Source organism: Strix aluco, chromosome 18 (assembly GCF_031877795.1).
Source record: "Strix aluco isolate bStrAlu1 chromosome 18, bStrAlu1.hap1, whole genome shotgun sequence".
NCBI lineage: Eukaryota > Metazoa > Chordata > Aves > Strigiformes > Strigidae > Strix > Strix aluco.
Genome location: NC_133948.1, coordinates 13215752 through 13233024, shown reverse-complemented (window position 1 = coordinate 13233024; position 17273 = coordinate 13215752). Strand labels below are relative to the sequence as shown.

The window sequence follows — 17273 nt, the reverse complement described above, 5'->3', positions numbered from 1 at the left end:
TCCTCTTTGTTGTTGCCGTGAGCTTCGTGCCTGGGGTAATTCCTCCCCCCTTGGGCCACCCCCAGGCGCAATCCTGAAACCACCAGGTTCTGCGTGTCCACAGCTGGGTTATATTTTGACAGGAGGCACCTGTGACACCCAACAGCCTGGATGCAAGCAGCAGCTCCCCCTTCCTCCATGACAGCCACTCCCCGCTGCCTGGGGTGCCCCTTGCAGGAGGGAACCCCAGGGGGTCGGGCTCTGCCCTGGGGACCCTGGTCCCTGCCTGCGCCACCACCATCCGCATCACCTCTCGTCCAGGGGGTGCCCAGACTTGTTAGGGAGGGACCTCCATCCCCAGGGGGGTGCTGGGGGAGTCCTGGGGCCCCACGCTGGCCGTGGCAGCCTCTCCCCAGCCCCAGGAGCAGGTGATTGTCCCTGGGGGGCTATTCCTGGCTCGGAGGCACCCTGGCACCCCCGTGGCGCTGTGGGCGTGTGCTGGTGGCTGCCGGCAAGGGTGGGAGACATGGCCCCGGCTGCCGGGGGCATAGCTCGGCACAGATGGCAACCAGGTCCTGCAGGCAGAGCAGCACCTGTGGAGACAGGGACCTTGATGCCACAGCCATCTGGGGACGCAAATGTCTCCGTGTCCCCCCCCAGCCCCACCGCCGGGGGGAGGGGGCTGTGCTGACCGTGTCCAGCTGGGCCTCGCTGTCCTCCAGGGCCACATCCGCGGGGACCTCAAGCCGTGCAGTGGCGAGCTGGAAGAGGTTCAGCACCGCCAGCTTGACCTGCCCCAGTAGCTGGGTCTTCTGGGCGGCCGTGCTCTGGATGTGGGCCCAGCGGGACTCCTGGGGGACAGAGCGGCAGAGAGCCCTGGGCCCCCCAGCCACTGCCCCCTGTCCTCTGCACCCCCCCAGCCGGGACAGGGGCACCTGGGGTTCCTGGCTGAGTGTCCCAGTGTCACTGGTGATGTTTTCTGGGCACACAGGGACCCCCAGCTCAGCCCAGGGGCTGCAGCCCGGCTTCCCACCACCACCACCGCGTTGGGCACCTCCCCTCTGCAGCATGCTGGGGGGGTCCGTACTGCCACCCCTCTCCCTGGGGGGGTCCTTGAGCACCCCACGTCCCCCCCTTACCCCCTGGAGCCTGATGTGGCAGGCAGCCCCCAGCTGTGCACGGAGCTGGGCCACCTCGTTGTTGGTGTGCAGGAGCTCGCTGCCAGCCTCCTCCTGGTACCGCCGGAGCCGTGCCCAGCCCTGGGCCAGCCGCTCCTGCCTGGCTTCTGCCTGGTGCGCCAGGGCTGCCCGCACCCCTGCCAGTGCCCCGAAATGGGCCAGCATGGCCGGGACATCCTGGAACTGGGCAGTGGGAGGGGGGCTGAGAGGCTGCAGGGGCTGCTGCCCTGGACGGGGCTAACCCCCACAAGGGGCCTGGGGACACGCAGGGTGGCACCGCAGGCCGGGGACCCCCGCGCTCACCTGCCCCATCCTGGCCAGCACGTCCCGCAGGTAGTCACCAAAGCTGCGGAGGCTCCGCAGGCACCGGGCCAGGCGCTCCCTGCGCTGCAGCAGCCCCGCGAGCTCCCGGCGCAGGCGGGTGGCCTCGGCACCCTGCCCCGCCGCCCGTGCCCGCGCCTCCTCCGCCCGCCGCAGCGCCCGCTCCCGCCTCGCCGCAGAAGCCTGTGGCACAGGGACGGGGTCAGCAGGGCCCTGACAGCCAGCCCAGCCTCGGCTCCCGCCCTCGCACCTTGAGGAAGGCGTCGAATTTGAGGGTGACATCCCGGAGCTGCTCTTCCCTCTGGCCCAGCTGCTGCCAGCGCTGCGCCAGGCTCTCCATCCTCTGCTGAAACTCCTGCGGGACCGTCGGGTGCCGAGAGCATCGCCCCACGCCAGCACACCCGAGGCGGGGACGGGTGTGCCAGCCCGTGAACTTGTCCCCGGGGAGGGGACACGTGGGGGGGCTGGGGGCCGCCCTTACCTGCCGCCGGCTCTGCAGTGCCCGCTCCAGCTCCGCCACCTCCCGCCTCTTCAGCAGCAAGCGCGTGGAGGGCAGCGGGGCGGCTGCATCCCCCATTGGCACCGTCCTGCCGCGGGTGGTGTGAAGCTCATCGTGCCCCAAGGTGGGGGGAGCCCAGGCAGGGGCACCCACCACGGTGGCACGGCCGGGGCCCCCCAGGGACCATCACTGCCTGCTGGGGCTCAGCGTGGAGGCCACTCTCCCCTCACCCACCCTCCCACTTCAGTCTCCCTCCCCTCAGAGCCCCCCAGTGCCACTGTAGCACCCAGGGAAAGACATGGCACAACACAACCGCAGCTGATTAGACCCCGGGGAAGCCCCCTGCCCCCCCCCAGCCCAGAGCGGGGCAACAGGCACAGCAGCTCCCCGGTTCCAAGGTGGGGACACCATGTGAAAGCCACCCAGGAGAGTGTCAGGGAGCATGTGGGCACCCAAGTGTCCCAGCAGCTCTGGATGGGGTGCAGGCGGAGTTATCAGGGTGCCCTTCACTCCCTAGGTGCCCCAGCTGGGGACACACCACAGCCCTCTCCCTGCCTGTGGACCCAGCACCCACCCAGTGGCACCCTGGGGGGCCAGCGATGGGAACACAAACCGACAGGCCACCGGGGATGCAGCAGCCCCGTTGCCGAGCCCTTGCTCGCCTCCAGCCAGCAGCACCCACCGTGGGAGCGCGTGGGCAGCTGCCAGTCCCGCAGGGAGGACGGGGGGGATCTCACTCACGGCAGCCGCAGCCTCTCCTGGAAAGCCACGCACAAATACTCCTCCATGCCGAAGGCCATCTCGCCTGTGCCTCCTCCTCGGCGGAGGAGCGGGGCAGCCGAGATGGCGGCAGCACAACACCGTTGCCGGGGCAGCCCGAGGCTCCCGCAGATCCCTGGGATTTTCCTGGCGTGGCTCCGAGCGTCGCCCGCGAGGGCGAGGTGCTGGGTCCTGCCCCGCTCCCCCAGGGCCGGTGCAGAGGCTCCTTGGGGACAGGTTGCAGGTCGGTCCCACCGGGGTTCTGCCCCCTGGGGCTTTAGGGCCTTCTGCCCCCACTCCGGTCCCCCCCAGCCCCTCAGGAACCTCCGTTCGGGCTCCAGGTCTCTTCAGAGACCACCGCGCACAGTCGGACCCCCCCACCGCCCCGTCAAGCGCTCAGGCCCCCCTCAGCTCTCCTCCATCTCACACTGTCCTTCTCCGCAGCCCAGGGAGGGCTCAGACCCCGCCGCTCCTCGCCGCCCGCCCCAGGAGCGCCTCCTTTCCCCTCCACGTGCCCTCGGGTCCCCTTCGTTCCCCCACGTGCCATCAGATCCCCTTGGTTCCCCCAGTGCATGCTCAGCTCCCCCCACTACCCTCCGCACACACTCCGACCCCTCGTGCACTCACTCCTCCGACACCCTCCACGCACTCTCACTCCCCACTTGACGCAGTTTATTGCTGTTCCCCTCCACGCCCCCATCCCCGTTCCAGCCCGTCCTGCCCTGTTCGGCCGTTCCTGTCCCCACATACCGATCGCCTCCCGCGCCCCCCACGCACACTCGGATCCCTCTGGCTCCCCTCTGAGGACACGGCTGCTCCCTGTTGTTCCTGCTGTGCCTTTCCAGTCCCTCCCTTTGACCCCGCTGAGGGCTCAGACTTGACCTGTCCCTCCCTCCCCTCCCGCACGCCCTGGCCCCTCCGTTACCCACCCTACAGCTCCCTTCCACAGCTGCCCTGATCCCCCCCTGCAGATCCTGCTCCCCTCATCCCCTCCCTGCATAAATTCCCTCCGTGTTTTCCATCACGGCCAGGCATCCCCCTCAAAACCACACTGCAAGGTACAGATTAACTCCCGACTTAGATAACGGAGCAACACTTCAGAAGGACTAGAGGAAAAAATATTTATAATAAAAAGAATTAAGCCTCCCTAGAGTCAGCATCACCCTTGTCCTGCCTGTGCACCAGTTGTTTCTTCTGCTATCCTGGGACCCTGCAGCCCCGCAGAGACTTTCTCCATCACGCTCCCCACAACCCCAGCGCTGCTCATGGTGCCTGGGCCAGAATCCTGAACTGGTACTGGAGTCTGCCGCAGGCATCAAGAGGAGGGAGCTACTGGGACCCCCTGCGCCAGCTCTGCCTGCGCCGGGCGCCACCTTGTTAAAAAGAACACCCGAGACAAAGAGGAACATGAAGAGAGGGGAAGAGAAATGGAGAAACAAGGCTGGGGAAGGAGGGAATGAAAGGTGGGGAGGGGGCGAGGGGAGGAGGAAGTGGGGATGCTCTGGCCGAAGCAGCCCGCTGCAGGACCCCCACGGCCCACGCTCAGCCCCACGGCGATGAGGACGAGCGTGACGCCGGGCGTCCAGCAGAGCTGCGTGTGCTTCCGCACGGAGGGATGGGAACTACGTGCCTCGCGTCTCTCCTCCCGTGTCCTGCAGGGAGACCCCAGCGCGCTGCTCGCCATCGTCACCTACGCAGGGCACAGAGCAGCACCATCTCAGCAGGAGCCAGCAAGCCGGACAACAGGAATTCCTCCCTCACGGCAGCTGCTCCTGGAAGACCCAGAGCTTAGCAGGGGAACAGGCAGGTCCGGCCCCAAAAGCGGGCCAGCGGGCAGGCGGCAGGGCTCACCTTCCGTCAGGCAGTTGAGGTGAGCAGCCTGGATGTGGTGCCCATTGACCAGCACCATCGCCTCGTGCTTGGTGGAACTGCTCATGCTCTCCTCCTCCCCCTTCCCCTCATCGTCATCTTCTGAGTCCACCAACACCAAGACATCACCCGAGTCTTGATTCCTGTGAATGGCAGAGCAAGCGGAGGTGGCTGAAGGGCTGAGGACAGCCTGTCCTGACCCCTCCCTCCAGCCCGTGCCTGCCCTGGCTCTGACAATCCTCTAACACCAAAACAATCAATTTTGATGGACTCTTCCAATCCTGCACTAACCGTGCTCAGGGACCAGCTGGTTTCAGACCCTGCTGGCAGCAACACCACCAACGGCGTTCTGCACCGCTTCCCATTCATCTTCCAAAGTCCTCCAACCACTTCACGAATATTCACGTACTAAACCGCACGACCCCTCCCGAGGGGAGTTATTGTCCCCTCCCGTACTGATGGGGAAACGCAGGCACTCAGAAACGAGTCTTCCCCTGCCGCAGCACCACAGCTGTGGGAACAGAATCAACAGGGGCAAGGGCAGGGAGCGGGGCCAGGAGGGGTGCAAGCAGGAAGCAGAGAAGGAATCCAGCATGCCTGAACGCCCAGGCGGCACTTGTTCACGTTCACGATCAGACATCCCTTCTGAGGGGGGAAGGACACGGGCAAATGCCCGTACGGGGTGGCAGATCACCATTTCCATTTACTGTCCAAGCCATCGGGCTCCCCTGCGCCCAGGAGCAGCTCTCCTGCACAGCCTCCTCCCACACTCCCACACCCGTGCGCTCCAGCACGATGCCACTCCTGCTCTGACGCCGAGTGCTCTCTGCTCCCCTCGTCCTCCTGCTCCCGCACCCAGTCCCACTCATCCCCATCACCCCCTTCCCGCGGGAGGCACGGCTCCCACGTAAGCACAGCTTTGCTCTGGGCACAGTTCCTGCCTCCGAGGTGGATTCCCCACCCTACAGGGAGATCACCTCTGCAGGAGACGATGGACTAATGAGGCCTCGCAGGACGGGGCTGGGGAAAATCAACACTCACCTGAACGCAGCACCTGAACGGGAGAGAAGGGAAAAGACAGTTAGAAACCAGCCCCAGTGCGCTGCTGGTTTTACTGTACAACCCCTCCCAGTCCTGCCTGCGGTAGGACGGTCTCTGGCAGCCACACATAGAGGCACGGATGCGAAGGTGACCTGCCCCCGTATAGAACAGGAGCACCAGAAAAGTCACGAGGAAAGAGGAGAAGGCCCATCCCAGCACAGCTAAGGCAAGGAGAAGGTGCCTGAAGCACTCAGCTAGGGAAGAGCCTTGTGTTTCCAACCCATCTGCCTCCAGGGCTGACAGGGTTCTGGACAGGAGCAGGATGAGGCCCAAGGGCTGGGGTGATCATCAGGCTGAGTCCAGCCCAGCAGAAGGGACAAGCTGGTTAGAGATAAAACCAGGCCGCCCCAGGAAGGGGTAATCCCCTCCCTGGCTTGTGTGGAGGAGAGCTCCTACCTCTTAGGCACAGGAGGGGATTGTAGTACAAGATGATCCCAGTGATGGTGAGAACAGCCAGCAGGGACAGGACCACCACGGCACCCACCACCCCAACGATGTTCACCGGCTCTGTGGAGAGGAGACACGAGAGGTCAGCTTGGCACCAGGACGTGGATGGATGAGGAATTTTCAGTGCAAGAGACAGAGCAGGTCCCGATGCTGTCTCAGCTCCCATTTCTCATCATTGCAACAGTCCCACTTTCAGGCTCTTGTGTTTTGTTGATATAGAAAGCACCACAGCAAGGCCCCTAATTTTGCGACCATGTGCATTTAGAGAAAGCAAATCAACCCCTGTCCATTGCACCTTGAGCAGCTTGGCCCTCGGAGGAGCTCCTCTGTGCCCACAGCCCCCAGGAGGGACCAAGGAAGCACCTCCCTCAGGCCTGTTACACCGAGGCGAGGGGATCGGGCCTTTTCACCCTGGGATGAAGGGAGCCAGTCCTGCATCTATGCTTGCCGCAAGAGTGTGGAAAGCATCAGAGGGCTCTTAGTGGCAAGCAGAGCCCCATGGGGGCTCACCAGCAGCCCCTGTGAACTGTGTCCCTTACTCCTCCTCAATCCCTGCCACAGCAACCCCAGGCAGCCCCACTCACCCTTCACCGTCAGGCAGACGAACAGCTCCCTCAGCCCCACGGGGTTCTGTGCCTTGCAGACGTAACAGCCCCCGTCGGTGCCCTGGGAGCAGTTCCGGATGGTGAGCTGGGACACGTTGCCCTCCTGGGCAATGAGGTACCTCCCTCCGGGTTGGATCTCCACCTCTGGCTGGGTGATGCCCCGCAGCCAGGTGAGCCTCGCTGCCGGGGTGCTCTCGGTCACACGGCACGTCAGGGTCACGTTGTCACCCACAAAGCAGGTCTTTGGGGGCTCTGACTCCAGAGAAGGGATTTCTGAACAGCCCAAGGGGGGAAAAAAAAAAGAAAGAGTCAAGAAGGGAATGGAGGAGTTTAACATAACAAGCAATCAGCCATCTGATTTAATGATTAATAATTATTAACAGAAGGAAGTCAGACAGGAGTCTGGGACTCGAGCACTGTGGGCTTGGCACTCAGCTCACTCACAAGACTTCAGCAGCCTTCCAAGGAGCGGTCTGAGCAACTTCCACATTGCTCAGTCCTTTTTTTGACACCTATCTTTGCATCCCCAGGGAAGAATGGTCAGATGGTAGCCAGTGGGAAGATGGCAGAGAGAAGAAAGGCAGCCCAGGAATTTTCCTTGGGATCAGCAGAGCTCTTGCGTAGCCCTGACAACCCATGGAAGACAAATCCAGCTCAGGTTTTCAAAAGCCACTTTAGTCAGCTCCCTTAGATGCTTGAAGAGGGCCTGGGGGCATGCAAGACCCCTTCTGCTATAAACCCAGCCTTGCCAAACTTAATCTCAAGAGGAGCAAGGCACTAAAACTGCCTCTCACTGTCACTCAGGCACAAGTGCTTGCACAGGTGAAAAGCTTGGTGCAGGGAGATTTGCTGGCCCCTGAAGATGTACCCAAAACACAACTCACCTACACCTACGCCGTGGTGGCTCTCAGCTGCAGGACTTGTGTGCAGGCACCTCCGCACAAGCCCAGCCCTGCCACGCTGCCTGTTAGCATCTCTCCCTGCGGCAAGCGCCCGCAAGCCTGGCTTGCCTGACCGTTGCCTTAGTGCTCTGGAGGGCAGAGAATGACCGGGGTACCTGTCTGCTCCACCATTAGCAGACTCATTAATAGTTAATAAGACAGGCAAATCAACTCACTTATCTCCACAGTGCACGCAGGCTCCTCCTGCTTGACGACATGGCTCCCGACACACTTGAACACTTTGCGGTGGGAGAGGTGGGAGCTGTTCAGCGTTTCCACATGGGTGTCCGAGGAGCTCATGGAGCTGATGACCCAGCTTGAGTTCTCCAGATCATACCCCTCTTCTCTCCAGTGCAGGGTGGGGTGGGGGTACCCCCCAGGCCAGCTGCAAAACAGCTGCAGCATCAGCCCCGATGAGGAAGTCTCGGCCCAGCACTTTGGGGTTGAGTGTGGTGGATCTGTCAGCAAGAACAGCACATGGTTAGAAACATTTCCGAGTCACAGCTCTCAGCACCTCAGGGCTGGATCCCCAGCAAGTGCTTGTTTTTGCCATTGCTCCCCTTGAAAGTCTTCCTGGTTTCTCTGCCTGTCTTGCTCCCTGACCTGCATCCCACAGCCCCAGGGGAGCACAAGGACAGCCAAGAGGGACCAAGCGGAGGCTGTCCTGCAAAACCCCTAACAGTAACCAAAGCCAAGCCTTGAGGGACTAATGCGCAGGGAGGAAACAAATTATTGCCACAGCTTTATCCAGCGGAGATGAGATAAGCACCAAAAAACACAGCAGGGGAACAAAATCTCCACACTGCCCTTGGTCCTCATGCCACAGCTACGAGGGGGTCACACCGAGTCACACTATTTGAGAACAAGGCTCTGCCTCTCCACGTCGCTGAAACAAGCACTCAGATTTCCCAAGGGGCCATGGAAAGCATCAGGGCTCTTGCCCAGGGACAAGTAACCAGCTCCTCAGGGCCACCAGCTCAAAGGCTGCCCTGGCAAGCCCAGCACATCGCTGGAAGGAGGAGGCTGTTCAAGTGTACAAGATGCTTTGCCCACAGGGAGCCCTGGTGACTCCAGCTCGCAGGGTCATGGCCACAGACATGTGCCACTGAAGCCAAACCAGGTGTGCTCCGTTCCTTCCTGCACCACTGTCACTGCCACACACCACGCTCTGTGTCCACACCACACTGCAGCAGTGGGGACAAACTCCAGAAAGAACATAGGTAGGGTAAGTCACTGCTGGCCTCATGCCAGGGCCACATGGTAACCACCACAACTGTTCGTTATTTAAACACAGAAACAACTACATGATGGCAGCAGGAGGTCAAAAGCCAATAGTAACCCAAGAGCAATCCCTTCAGGCAGAGCAGGGCTTGTTTCATGCAGTGTGAGTTCCTGTCTCTCTCCCATCAGCTGGTTTCACAGACCCCCCCCATGCACAGACACACACACGTGTTGTTTAACAGCCATAGGGATTCTGGACTCTGATCCAGGCTGAATTATCACACTGTGTCCCTGTGGCTGGCTTGCCTAATCCAACGCTGAACAAGACCCCACTGAGAGATCAGATGCTGCCAAAGCAAGCCCCACACAAGAGGTGTCAGAGGGATGCCTGATGTTTGTTTTGCAGAGCAGTTATTCAAGTGACTTTCAAATGACATGAGTTAAAAAAAACAACATCATGGCAAAACCCCATGTGAGCTACAAGAACATACCTTCTCGGGGCTTGGCCTTCCAGGAACTATACACATGCATCTCATATGATCTTTGAAACCATCCACCTCTGGCAAGAAAGTTCTCTACAATACTTCCTCTGTCCCAGCTCTGGGGAGGTCTCATAACTGATCCTGAATCCTGGCTGTGGTTCACAAGAGCAACCTGTCAGCCTGGATCACCAGAAACGGCCCCGTGAGGAAGCTGTCTGTGAGGCAGACACAGCCCTTCCGGGACGTCCAGCCAGGGCACTGCACTGTTTGTGCTGGTTCCAGGAACCTGCCTCCTGAAGCCACCAGCTTCACATTCTGAACTCCCAGACCCTCCCAGTACATCTCTACTCTTCCGTCTAAATGCTAACAGAGATCTGTTCCCAAAATGTTAACATGTCAAAAACCTAAAAACCTCCAGTCCCCCACAACCAAAAAACCCTCACAAAACACCAGCAAGAAGGACCTCAGGCCCACAGAAGAGCCAACAGCGGCGTGTATCAAATTGCACACAAACAGACCAAGGAATCCCTTGGAGGTGTGCAACTGCATGTTTCCTTCACACCCTGTGCTTCCCATCCAAAACAAACACAGAACAGCAGCTCAAGGCAGGGCTGCACCTTTGTCGTGTTGCTAGAATGTTTACTCTACTGCTTGTGGGTTTTTTAAATGCAGTTTTAAGCAAAAAAAGATTTTTGGTACAACGCATGAGATGGGTTGAAGACTGTCAACTGGTAAGTCCCACGTGCATCCTACAGATCCTGGGTGGGTCTTTTACAGTGGTGTCTGGTCTATGCCTGAGAGGTTCACTCCAGCCCAGGCTAAGTTGCTCCGGTAACAATGAATGTGAAAAATCAGGGCCCGTGCTTCTAGTCTGACGCTGAGAAGCTTCAACTTCTGGCCTTTGCTGGTGCCTCTTCGCTGATCTAAAGCGCCACCAGAAATACCTCTCTCACCTATTTAAGGGCACACCAGTGTCCCATATCACCTTTGTAACTTCTGGAAATTAATTGACACATTAATTTCACTCTAATAAATGAAGTTCAGAGTGCAGCACCAACATGCCATAGATATCTTTTGCTCATGAGTGTTTTGGATCAATGCTCCAGATTTAGGGCTCCCGCCTCCTAAGCCCCATGCCTACATATATATTCCCTGAAGCAGCCTGAGGTTCAATTCCTCCACTCCAGCCCTCCGTGACCCTCCAAACCCCATCTACAGGTTCCTCGCCCCAGGAAGGGAATTTTTACTCATGTGAACTTACAGAGATTTAATCTGTAGAAAACAGGTACAACTTTTATAACACACACCCTTCACCAAACACCAAGGAGGAAGGAACGCCCTGAATGCAAACAGAAAACAGGTCTCGCACATGGTAGATGTTGATGGAAAGACCAGGAAGAAAGGAAGGGGCCAACAGAGCACAGAGCCCTGTCACCAAAAAAGGCACACTGGCAGCAGTCTTTCCCTCTTCTCAACCCTGTAATATGGGCTTGGCTGGCATAAAGGACAGCAGGTCACTGCCTAGGTCTGAGGGGCCAGAGCCTACGTCACACCTGATCAGACTTGGTGACAGGGCCAACGAACTAGTTTATCATCTGCAGTGAAGAAGGAACTGAAGAGACATAGAGAGGACTTAATGACTAGCAAGAGTGGTACCAGCCATAGGACCTGCGCTCCCTGCTAATCTGGAGGGGGCTGTTCCACAGAAGAGCCGGGACATCCGGGCAAGATAATGGTTCCCCTACAGAAGCAGGAAGGACCTGCACCAGCGGCGTGCAAAGTGACTCAAGCGCTCTCCAGCCTGATCCTCCACCTGTGCTGTGAAGATTTCTAAGAGAACAAATGAATGAAAGAGGGATGGAAATGTCAGAGAGGACCAAAAGACAGAACAGGAAAAAAAGGCTGAAAGAATGGACTGTGCTGATAACAACAGGCACGCTCCCAGCAGGAAATCTGAGGGATGTGGTGCTTCCATCAGAATCGGAAGGCTGCACTGTAAGACTCAGCTGAGGACCCTCCATCCTCACACCAACATCCATTTCAAACATGCACTTCAATCAAGGGTAGAAAAGACAGGGAGCAGCAGCCCCCACCCTAAGATTTACGAAGGCTCAAGTCAGCCAGATTCTGAGGCAAACAGCCACCCTTGGAAGAGCTACAGGGTATTAAAGATCTGTCCAAAAACTAGTTTATCATAAGCAGTGAAGAAGGAACTGAAGAGACATAGAGAGGACTTAATGACTAGCATTCTGTCCTCTGCATTGCACACAACTGATCCTTGACAGACCATTTAGACACACGTCTCGGTGCTTGTGAGTGAATGAGTAATTGCGTAGTATCAGCCTGCTCGCTGACTTTGCATTATAAGGCCACCTTGCCCTTTTTCACATTATTTTTCCACCAGTGCCAGGTGAATCTGGGGACCTGCGAGACTCAAGGGAGGAAACCCACAAACACAGGACAGACTTACTGGCTACCAGGAGCTGCACCCTGTGTTCATGGTCCGTCTTGTTCAGCACCTCCTTGCAAGTGTAGTTGCCTTCGTCCTGCACACGCAGCCCTGTGATGCGCAGAGAGCTGTTGTCAACCAGGGAGAAACGGACATCCGGGGGGAAGGCGACCTTTGAGGAGAAGAGTGGTGGGAAAGAGTGTGGATCCCCTTGAAACCAAACCACCTCCGTTGCTTCTTTGGAGACATTTCGGCATAAAAGGAGGATGTTTCCTCCAACCTCCCCAAAGACCACTTCCTCTGTTCCTGCAAAACAGAAGCGACAGTGTTAAGTAGGGAACCGGCAAAGCCCCCTTCCATCAGCATCTGGACATCTGATATATATCAACCCTCTGCAACGCTTATTAGGGGGTTGTTAAAGGATCTCCGAGATGCATTTGGCAGATAACGTTTAATGCAGACGCATGATCAGGAAGAGGGACGCAGCTTAAAAGGCTCCACTGGAAAGCAAGGACACACTATTTCTGCCCAAGAGAGAAGGGCAACAAACAAGTGACCCGAAGGAGCAGGGATGACTGGTGTTACAGCACTACTGACGCTGGGTCACCCAACATGGTCACCCAATATTTTGCTGGACCACTTGCCCACGTAGCCTCATCCCTGCACTGCTCAGGGGAGCGCATGGTACTGAAAAAGGAGACAAAAGCCACCCCAATATCGGTAGCCATCCAGGAAGATGACACAACTGTTGATATCCCGTTCGCCTTTCCTACTCTGCCCTTTCCCTGCAAAATGGCACCTGGACCCTACAGCCAGCTCACGGGTCTGCAGGAGTGCCCCCTTCTACCAGCCCCTCAGCCTCTGCCCGGCTTGTTTTCAAAGGGAAATCTTGTTACTTTCTGCACAAAAAAATCACTTTTTGAAGAAAAGAAATCAGTGTTAGGGCCCGCTGGGGAGCTCCCCTCAGGACCATGGCAGGCTGAGGCACCGCTCTAACAGTCGCCCACACACGGTCGCCGCTCCCCTCCCCTCAGCCCCGGCTACCTGCGGCCTCCCGGCGCGGCACCAGCCTCCAGACGCAGAGAGCGAGGAAGAACCGGGCTGGCGGCGTCCCGCCGGGGAGCCGCATCGCCGTGTGCCGCCGCCGGAGCCTCCCGCCTCGGGGAGGCGGCGCCGCCTGGCCTCCGCCCCAGCGGGCAGGCCGAGGAGGGCGGGCGGCACTGTCCGGGTCCACCCGCCCTCCCCTGCCCGCTCACCGGGGCCCGTGAAGGGGGTCGGGTGTCAGTCCCCGCCGCCTCAGACCCGCCATCTTGCGCGCCCGCCATCTTGGCCGCCCCCCGACCCCGCCCGCCATCTTGGGGGCACCCCCCGCCCCACCATCCTGGGCAGCCCCCTCAGAGCGGCCCGGAGGCGGTTTCGCTGCCCGGGGAGCCAGGCGCTGACTTCGGGGGTGTCCAAGGATCGGGAACGTTTAACGCAAGGAGGATGGTATTTCCAGAGGGCAAAACTAAGTGAAGGTAGTAAGCGAACGCCCCCCCGCCCAAAGGATTTTCCAAAGTTCAGCCACTTAGAGACACCCCAAAAGCAGTGGGAGTGGGAAGAACAGTGATAAATGACTGTGAACAGTGCCACAAACTGTATGATTCTTGGGCATGGGCAAATTAAAAAAAAACAACAATGCAGCAGCTTAAACCAGAGCTGGAGAGGAAAGAAGCAGAGCACAGACAGAAGAGGGACTGGGAGAAGGAAGCAAGAAAGGGTAAAGGATGAGCCTCTCCACTGCTGGAGAGGTCCCAAGGAAATAGGCAACAAGGAAAGAGAAAGGTATGGATGTTTTCAGTTTCTTTAAAGGTGTCCCTCGGATTCCCCTGGGTGAATGTAACAAAGCGCAGCCAGCATGCTGTTAAATGTTGGCCTCGGGTGTGTTAGGAGAAATTGTCCCCATGACAGTATTTTTTTTTGGTGACTGATGCCATGGATCCAATGGTCCTGCATTGTCCACCATTGCAGATAGCAACTTCCAGGCCGGTTTGTTACACGGATTGCTTCTCTGCATTACCCCCCAGCAAGGGCTGTAAGGCACGAAGTATCCTCAGCTCCCTTGGGGACACCCTACTGCTTGGGGAAGGCACAACACGGCCAGCTTCCCAGCAGCCATCACACACCGGGCCAAGGCGTGCACGGAGCAGAGTGCTGATATCCACTGGGCCCTGGCACATAAATTACGAGTTAATTAACGGCCGTTAAGCAAGGGCACAGCGCTGGTTTAGGTGCCCGCTCTGCAGCCCTCGGCGCCTCCCGGCCCGGGCGAAGACAGGGGCGGCCGCCCGGCAGGGGGCGCCCTAACAGCGGGAGCGGGGGAAAGGCTAGCGGCGCGTCTCCACCAATGGGAGCGGAGCGTGGCGGCGCCTCCGCCAATGGGAGCGGGGGGGCGGTGCGGATGCTGCGCAGGCGCAGTGCGCGCAGCGGGGCGCAGCAGCAGCCATGCCGGTGGACCTGGGGCTGTGGAGCGGGCCGCTGAGCCTCACCGAGGTGGAGCAGAAGCCGGCGAACCCGCTGCGGGTCAAGTATGGCTCTGTGGAGATAGACGAGCTGGGCAAGGTGCTCACGCCCACTCAGGTGAGCAGGGCCCAGCGCCGCGCTCGGGGGTGTGTCGCACGGGGGCGCGGCAAAATGGCGGGAGACGGCCGGGCCTCTTGCGTCTTCGCTCTGGCGAACCCCATCGGAACCTGCCCGGGTGCGGGGGGGAAGCGAGAGGGGCCCTGCTTTTGCTGTCGACTCTTGTACGGGGACGGCGCGGTCAGGCCTGGCTCCGTGCTGCAGGAGAAATCCTGGCGGCTCTCAGAGGCTGCGTGGGAGCTGGCACGAATGGGCTTGGATTCCTCGGGTGTTGCTGGCACGAATGGCCCTGAACTCCTCGGGTGTTGCTGGCACGAATGGCCTTGAACTCCTCGGGTGCTGTTGCCTGTGCTGGTCACCTGTGGCCTCCGTGTGCGGTGCAGCAGGCTGTGTGGTGCAGGCAGCAGGGCTGGCAGCTCGTGCTAACACTGTCATCCCTCCAGGTCCAGCATCGCCCCACCAGCATCGAGTGGGATGGCTGCGATCCCCAGAAGCTTTACACCCTGGTTCTCACAGACCCAGATGCTCCCAGTAGGAAGGACCCAAAGTTCAGGTAATGGGGGTGGGCAACTCCCTGTCTTGCCTGGGGATAATAGAGCATCCCTCGAGGTCTGAGCAGGAGGAGGTGGGGAATGTGCTCCATCTAAGGTGCAGCGGTGAGTCTGGGGCTTAAAATAGAAACAGTGCCCTTGCATCTCTCCTTGAGTCAGGGACAGCACAGGGAGGAGCAGCTGCTTTTGCCAGGAGTGTTTGGAGGTCTGTTGGAGAAGCACAGCATCTGCTGCTCGCTCTAATTTGGCACATGTGCGAGTTGGAATTAGGTCTGTCTGTGCTAGCAGTGGAGTTTTAAACTAGGGACCAGCTCACCTTTTTCAGATCAGGCTCGGAAGCCTGTGACCACTCTTAGGGAGCCACAAGGCAGGATGACAGAGCTGGTTTTGACAGGCTCTGCATCCTGAGGGTGGTAGGACCTGCTCTAGGACCAGTGTTCTTTGGGTTTGGCAAACCAGGAGGGGCAGCTGTTAGCTCCAGTACCTTTACACTGACAGCCTTATGGAAAAGCAGCAGCTTGGAGTAATGAAGCGTCTTAGCTGGCACTGTGATGCAGTCTGACTGGATTCTGCCTCCTCTTTTTAGGGAATGGCATCACTTCTTGGTGACCAACATGAAAGGCAACAATGTGGGGAGTGGGACTGTGCTGTCAGACTATGTTGGCTCTGGACCTCCCAAAGGAACAGGTCGGTACCTGGCTGCAGCAGCGCCCACGCCCTGAGCCCAGCGGGCACGGGGGAGAGAGGGGAGGCCTGCAGAAGACTGGCTGCCTGCTTGGCAGGTGCTGCACTGTAGAAGTGGCCCACGCAGGACTGCGTGTTGCTGCTTGTAGCCACGGTCAGCACGGACACATATCGCCAGCAGCCCTTGGTCTGGCGGCAGGCCGGGGCTGTTGTGCCTGCAGGTGTAGGCAGTGGTGCCTGGTGGGGGGAGAGGATGAGCATAAGCAGGACACGAGCTATTCCAGCATATCTAGTGCATCTCTCTAAGCTCCTTTAGCTCCGTCCTACTTAGCCTTCTGATCCTGGAGAAGGCAGGCGTCTGTTTCCCTGCGCTCCTGGGGTCACTTCAGAGCAAACCTTAAACGTGGGAATTGCGGGTGACCGGCGCTTGTAACGCTGTCTCCTCCCCACAGGGCTGCACCGCTACGTGTGGCTGGTGTACGAGCAGCCGAAGCAGCTGACCTGCAATGAGCCCGTCCTGTCTAATCGCTCTGGTGACAAACGAGGGAAGTTCAAGGTGGCTTCTTTCCGCAGCAAGTATGAGCTGGGGGTGCCAGTGGCTGGTACTTGCTACCAGGCGGAGTGGGATGACTATGTGCCGAAGCTCTATGAGCAGCTGTCGGGGAAGTAGGGTGAGGGGACCCGAAAAAGCACTGTGCAGCACCCCCTGCCCCCCTGGAGACCAGGCCTCTCAGAGCATGTCACTGTAGTTTTGTTTGATTAGTGAGTTGATCCCAGCTGCTCCTGCACTGACCGTTGGAACCGTAACCCTGTCGCTGTCCCTGCTGCCCTGTCGGTGTGGCTGGGCCTGTGCTGTGCTTCAGCTGCCTCCCATAGGTAGAGGCGATCGCTAGCCAGAGGACAAGGCGTCCCTGTAAGGGCCACCCCCTTCAGGCTGACCTGTTTAAGGGAAACTGAAACCTTTGTGAATTAGTGTCACTTCAGTGTCTCTACTGTACTGAAATAGTATCGTGTGACAGTGGTGTGGGTACAAACCACTTTGGGGTGGGTGCTGGCTGTGTGGTCTCCCCTTTCCAGGACAGGAGATGGCAGTCTAAGGGAAACTCCCCCCCTTTTTCTGTATTTTTACCCTCAAGTATTTGGCCAGCGCCTCCACTTCACTGCAGTGACCCACTGAAGCAGTGAAGGTGTAGCTGGAGGAGGAGGCGGGGAAGCTGGTTTATAGCACTACTTTCTGCTCTCTGTTGCCACTCAAAGCTGAGAGACCACTTTGTTTTGTTCAAATTCTGTTGTGACCTGATGTTAATGTGCTGTTTGCTCACAGTGCAATTAAAAACTTACCCAGGTGGATGGTGTGGTTGTCTTCTTGGGGGACGAGGGCAGTGCTCATGGGGTTCCTTTCCTCCTCCTGGGGTAAAAAGGGGCTGGACCCCCTGACAGGAGCTCCCCATTCCTGGCCACGCTGCCCAAAACAAGTGCTGGGGTGGGAGGAACGCAGCTCAGAGTGCTCACGGCTTTCAGTCCAACAACCTCGATTCGCTGCACCTCGATGACTTGTGTTCAGTTTT

General features: G+C 58.8%; 3 protein-coding genes across 3 annotated transcripts; 1 reads left to right on the top strand and 2 right to left on the bottom strand.

Annotated features, from left to right (window-relative positions):
• Positions 1 to 87: 87 nt before the first annotated feature.
• Positions 88 to 2777, bottom strand: CFAP73 (cilia and flagella associated protein 73). Its single transcript, XM_074843927.1, has 7 exons — positions 2719 to 2777; positions 1960 to 2065; positions 1729 to 1833; positions 1461 to 1661; positions 1119 to 1340; positions 672 to 830; positions 88 to 572 (listed from the first exon to the last, which is right to left on the bottom strand). Exons 1-7 carry the CDS (start codon positions 2775 to 2777, stop codon positions 426 to 428), a joined length of 999 nt encoding a protein of 332 aa, XP_074700028.1. The 3' UTR covers positions 88 to 425.
• A 1057-nt stretch (positions 2778 to 3834) lies between these two features.
• On the bottom strand, positions 3835 to 13176 carry VSIG10 (V-set and immunoglobulin domain containing 10). Its single transcript, XM_074843925.1, is given in 9 exon segments — positions 3835 to 4426; positions 4588 to 4748; positions 5647 to 5659; positions 6103 to 6213; positions 6738 to 7031; positions 7876 to 8157; positions 11873 to 12157; positions 12896 to 13040; positions 13042 to 13176. Coding segments are annotated over 9 exon segments (1494 nt in total). The 3' UTR covers positions 3835 to 4358.
• Positions 13177 to 14297: 1121 nt separating this feature from the next.
• Positions 14298 to 17053, top strand: PEBP1 (phosphatidylethanolamine binding protein 1). Its single transcript, XM_074843931.1, has 4 exons — positions 14298 to 14470; positions 14914 to 15023; positions 15608 to 15708; positions 16158 to 17053. The coding sequence occupies exons 1-4, from the start codon at positions 14336 to 14338 to the stop codon at positions 16373 to 16375; spliced, it is 564 nt and encodes a 187-aa protein (XP_074700032.1). The 5' UTR covers positions 14298 to 14335; the 3' UTR covers positions 16376 to 17053.
• Positions 17054 to 17273: the final 220 nt, after the last annotated feature.